General features: G+C 43.1%; 1 protein-coding gene across 1 annotated transcript; it reads left to right on the forward strand.

Moving 5' to 3' along the window:
- Positions 1 to 237: 237 nt before the first annotated feature.
- On the forward strand, positions 238 to 359 carry PSMG4 (proteasome (prosome, macropain) assembly chaperone 4; the record flags this gene model as incomplete). The annotated part of the gene is made up of 1 exon (XM_009072536.1): positions 238 to 359. A coding segment is annotated over one exon (122 nt), but the record flags the coding sequence as incomplete, so codon positions are not given.
- Between the last annotated feature and the right edge of the window lie 5,383 nt (positions 360 to 5,742).

Below are 5,742 nucleotides of genomic sequence, written 5' to 3' on the forward strand. Positions count from 1 at the left end.
TCAAAAAACTTGATAGTCACCAGTCTTGCTCATTTTCATTGTGCACAGTTTTGCCCAACATGCCTATGGTCAGATATTTGTTCTGCTGTTCCTATATAACTGTGTCCAGCACAGCAGGAGTGGAGAACATTGTCTTAGGAATCTGCATGATACAGCTTTGTAAGAGGTTTGCTTGAATACCATCATCACTTTCATATAAGAACAAACTATGGCTGACTAATCTGTTTTGTGTTTTAGCCAGCAAGACCAAAAAACAGATATTTGTCAGCTACAATCTTCAAAACACAGACAGCAATTTCACCTTACTCATAGAAAACAGGATCAAAGAAGAAATGATGGCTTTTCCGGAGAAGTTCTGACGTTGCATCATTGTAAAATAACCTGAAGTTTTTGTTTTAGAAAAACTGATTGCAATTTTCACACTGACATTAAGTTGGTATATTTGTTTTGTCTTATTTTGACTGACTTTGCGGTTGTTATTAAATAGAGATGGGCCTAAATACAGTTGGACCTGGAATTTTTTTTTTTTCATATTTGTTACCCTGCTAAGTAGGGCAGCAAATGGATGGACATCATTGTAAAGCTGCATGCAGTGTCTGGCCTCCATGCAGTACTGGGATCTGCTAGGAAATCAGTTTCAAATTTTATCTGTACAGTTAATCTACTGTGTGCGAGCACTGAACATTAGTATAGCAGCTTTTATAGGAAATCAGTTTCAAATTCTATCTGTACAGTTAATCTACTGTGTGCTAGCACTGAACATTAGTATAGCAGCTTTTAGTGTTCAAATAAAGAAACCCTCACATTTTTTGTATTGTAAAGCTGTTGTGAGTGTTACTTTTCTCCTTTTAGTCCCTGTTGGTTGTAGTACTAATGCTGAACACTGGGTTTCCTTCCATCCCTTGGGCACCAAGAGCACTAGAAAAGTTTCACAAAGGGTTATCTGTACATCCCCATGGGCTACGTAGAAGTAAAAAGCACAGCTCGAATTCTGGAGCAATAGATCATAGAATTTTAGGGGTTGGAATAGACCTTACAGATCATCTAGTCCCAACCCCCAAGGTTGGGGCATCAATTACTTCTCTGGGCAACCTGTTCCAGTGTCTCATCACCCTGACAGTAAAATACTTTTTTCTAATACCTAACCTAAACTTCCCCTCCTTCAATTTGAGCCCATTAGTCTTTATCCTATCACTGCAGTTCCTAACAAAGAGTCCCTCTCTGGCTCCCCTGTAGCCCCCCTTCAGATACTGAAAGCTTGCTACGAGGTCTCCATGCAACCTTCTCTTCTGCAGGCTGAACAGCCCCAACTTCCTCAGCCTGTCTTCATAGGGGAGATGCTCCAGTCCTCTTAGCAAGTTCGTGGCCTCCTCTGGACTTGCTCTATGTCCTTCTCATCTTGAGGGCACCAGAACTGCATGCAGCATTCCAGGTGGGGTCTCATGAGTGCAGAGTAGAGGGGAAGAATCACCTCTTTTGACCTGCTGGCCACACTCCTTTTGATGCAGCCCAGGATTCGATTGGCTTTCTGGGCTGCCAAGTCCTAATTGTCAGATTCCTAGAGGAGCATCACATGTAGATTGAGCATACACATTAGAAAAATAGTCCACTACCATGACCACCACCGCAAAGCATCCTGCTGCTACACCTCTGGACTTGCTTTTAGGTGGTAGGATGGGTACCTTTCAAAGACAGTTCCATGGGCTATTTTGTTTAATGAGAGGGCAGCTAGGAGGTAACTATCCAGGTTATTTTTTTTTTCATTGCAAGTTCAGCCCTGACTCAGGCATAAGCTTCTGATGCAAACAAAAACTACTAGTGCTGCTGCTAGACAACTATCCTAACCACCTACAGAAAACTGATGAATTTACCTTGCTGTGGTGCCATAATCAGCAATTAAAAGCTAACTGAGAGGCTGCTGATGTAGGAGGTACAACTGCTGCTGAGTCTCTTGTCCAAAAGGGTTTGAACACGCAGTGGCTTCAACGTTGCAGATTTGATGTGGGTGTAGAGAGCCCCTCCTTACCTGGTGGGAACAGCTGCCAGTCCTTGGCTGCAGTTCAAGATCAGAATAGCAAAAAAACAACTGTTGGAGGTTATTTTCTTTTTAATTTACATCATCCAGGAATCAGAATCAACTATTCTTCTGTAATTGACTGAAAAGGATAATTAGTTCAAATCAATGTGCTGGTTTAATTAGCCTGATTTACAATCAGCTCATTCTGTCTGTAGAGGAGGGTAGGACTGTTTGCTGAGGTGTTGCTGGCATCAGCTGCTGCTGGATGTTTCAGGGGTCACCATGAGGGAGCAACACCAAGGACAGCAAACTGATGGGACAACGTCATTTTATTCTGTACATTTACATACAAAGTTCTTCTCAGTAGGTACAACAGATGTAACATCATGCAGACATTTAGCTTGTAAGACTGTTTTCAGTACTTGATTTAAGCTTGTGCTATGAGGAAGCACCACCAGACTATTCATGATCAAAACATACAGTAACACGATTCTTTAAAACTTCATCAGAAACTGAAATGGGGAGGGAGATCTCGCCCACTAGACAAAACACACTGCTCTCTTTCCCAAAACATTTTACACAATACATTTAAAATGAGGTTTGTAATTTTATTTTTTCTTAAAAAATAAAATAAAATAAAAAAAAGTTACAGTGGGGGAGCTCAGCCCCCACTTAATAGTGTTGTCTTATGTGCCAGCTACAGGCGCAACTTGATTTGACATTCACAGAGTTCAGTTAATGGCACTTCTGCTTCCAATTTGGTGACCAATAAAGTGTTTGGCTCCAGGAAGTGGCAACAGTTAAGTAAAATACTTCCATTAAAAAGCACAACAACAACAACAAAAGCCTGCTCAACGAAACCAAAAAATAAATCACACAACCCCCTTTCAGAGTGGCCACAGGACACTAGCAAACAGGTGACTGTCGTTATCCATTTGCAGTGTGTCTGGCAACAAAAGCAGTACTGAAACCTTAAAAGGGGACAAACCCCCCCAAGATCAAGCATAATGTCACTTCACATTTTTGTTTAAACGTACAAAGATGGAAGAAAGCCCTTAAATGGTAAACCCAAAGAAAAATCTACTGATGATGGGCTTAGAGGTTACTGAAGGTTCACAGAAAAAGGCCAAAACAGACAAGACAGCTTGGGCTGCTGCCCCTGTTGTGGTGGCCAGAAAGAGCCGCCTGAGAAAAGCCTTTCCTGGTGATGGCTGCAGAGGAGACCTGGCTGAGGAGCCAGTGGTGCAGCAGGCTGGGACCCCAGCAGGGAGCCCCGTCCTGCCCAGGACTAGGCAAGGCAGGACAAGCATTCCCACGCTTCCTTCTGCCCTGCTGCATCACCTGCTACCTGACTCCTCCACACAAGGTATGCTTAGCAAAAACTTGCCAACTCTGTGAGCACATATGGAAGAAAATAAATCATCACAGAAGTGTTCAATGTTTTCAGGAAATGGAGCAAAACTGGAGCTGCTAAGGCAGGAAATTAGTTTGTGTTTTATTGTCGTGACAGAGGCAGAGGGCCAGTCCAACTTGAGAAGCTGGGGCTCCCTTCGGTGCAGAAGATCAGTACCGACTACCTGGTTTCAAGCAAAAAACCCAAAAAGCAGCAAATCAAATCAATTTCATAGGATTAAAAAAGAAAATGCTGCATGTTCCTGTCACCTAGTTTGTTTACTATATAAATGCTGATATGTTTAAACAACTGTTCTTTTCCCTGGGCCTGTCTGTCATCGGAGAGCAACCACCAGAATAGGAAACGACTAAGCGCTGTGGACAGCAGCGGTGAGCACACCAGGACCGCTGACAGTGCTGGAAGCAGCTGCTTTTATAGGCTTGTGGATGGGCTACAAGAGCCATACTGCAGCTGGAGCACACAGGCACGCAAGACCACGAACTAAGGAGCCACTGGCTCCAAGGCATGATGGATGGCAGGACGCTGCTTTCGCCTCTTGTGCTTGCACCTTCTCCACTTTCAGGCCCTTTTTCACTTCCCTTAAGACTTGTTTTGCTTCTTCAATTTTTTGTTATGAACCCACTTTATTTTCTCCCCAAACGTGTGTAGCTTGCAACAAGCATCTCACATCGAAGGCAAAGGGTATTGCACAAGTTTGGCACGTGAATACTGCGTGAATGGGGAAGGGCTGGGTTCTTTCCATAGGTGAACACAGACTGCAGAGGTCTCGGCACAGAACAAAAAGAAGCAACCACACTCAAGCCTGACAATAAAACTTGAGTGCAAGGAAGATTGGGCTCTTGCTGTCACAGCAAGTCTAGCAAAGGTGAAAAAGAAAACAGTAGTGAAACTTTGGGCAAAACTACCATCAACTGGTCCAGTGTTTCTTACCAGGCTCAAGAAGAACCCAAATGTCCACATCCTCTGTAAAAATTAGCAGCTTTAGGACAACATTGTTACTCTGAACACAACCACCTCTGTCGCTTCTGCAGGTCTACCTGTCCCCTTGCGTTCATCAGCATCTGAGGCTGTGCTACTTACTGCATTGCCCGCTGGGGAGCACGTATCTCTGATTTTTGGGGACTGTAAGAGGACATCGGCAGCCTAATGGAGGATGGAAATTGTTAGGTACAGTAGTTAAAATTGACAATATATACAGCAAAGGAGGAAGGGGGAGGGAAGGTAAAGGAGGAAAGCGCAACTGAGCACTTTCCATGCATATGAACGCCAAGATGTACATCAAACAAAGTGGCAATCATACGGACACTCAATACAACATTGACATCCTGCTGCTCTGTTTGAACGTCTGCACTACCAAGCAATCACAAATGGATGGCCTGAGTGAGAAAGGGGAAGAGGAAGGGAGAGTGGGGAGGTTAACTACAATGCAAGAAAGCTGTTTGTTTACAAAGTCCTTGCATTGAACTAGATCCTCACGATATTCACACAGTGAGAACCAAAAGCTGATGGCCGAAGGAAATAGTTGGTTTGGGGGCTGAGAAGTCAAGTGGCCACTATCAAAGTGCCATCTGCACAGTAGGAGGTAAACTGGATGTTCACTTTGTGTAGGATTAATCCAATTTAAGTAAACGTTTTTTATTCATGAAATAAAATCTTACAAGAGCAGTTGGGGAAGGGGGGAAATCTGGGTCAGTTCACTGTATATGCTTAGGTCAGGAGCAGAAAACTTCTCTAAGAGCCCAAGACAGCCAACAGCTGACTGTAAGTCATTATTCATAGGCTATCAATTCATTTCTTTCCAACAGTAATTTAAGCAGTTTGTCCACTTAAATTGAAAACCCAAACCCTGATTCTCAAAACAGGTAAGACAATGCCAGGACACTCACTTCCCAGGAGCAGAAATCCCAGCTCAGCTGCCTTTTGGAATAAAAGTGCAGACCATAGCCCATGCTCCTTCCTGTTTATCCCTGCTGGTCTATGTTCTTGTCCTGGAGCAGTCAGAGATCCTGGGCCTCCTGATAATTAAAGCCATTCTCAGCAAAACTAATTTTTGCATCATTAGTCAAATCATTCGCATCATCTACATTACTATTAAAGACCAGTGGGAACCACCTAAAATAGACTAATATTATCTTTAAATGCACAAGGCTGATTCTCATTGAAAAATCAGCATGTTTGGGTAGGATTTTCTTCAATGCATTTGGTGGAAAAAAAAAAAGGACTAATTTAGAACGTAACTTCTAAGTGCACATGGGCTATAAAGACAAACATAAGCTGCCTAAAATGCAGTCAGAGTTTGAGTCACAACAGG

The sequence above is a fragment of the Acanthisitta chloris genome, unplaced genomic scaffold, assembly GCF_000695815.1.
Source record: "Acanthisitta chloris isolate BGI_N310 unplaced genomic scaffold, ASM69581v1 scaffold5604, whole genome shotgun sequence".
In the NCBI taxonomy this organism is placed as follows: domain Eukaryota; kingdom Metazoa; phylum Chordata; class Aves; order Passeriformes; family Acanthisittidae; genus Acanthisitta; species Acanthisitta chloris.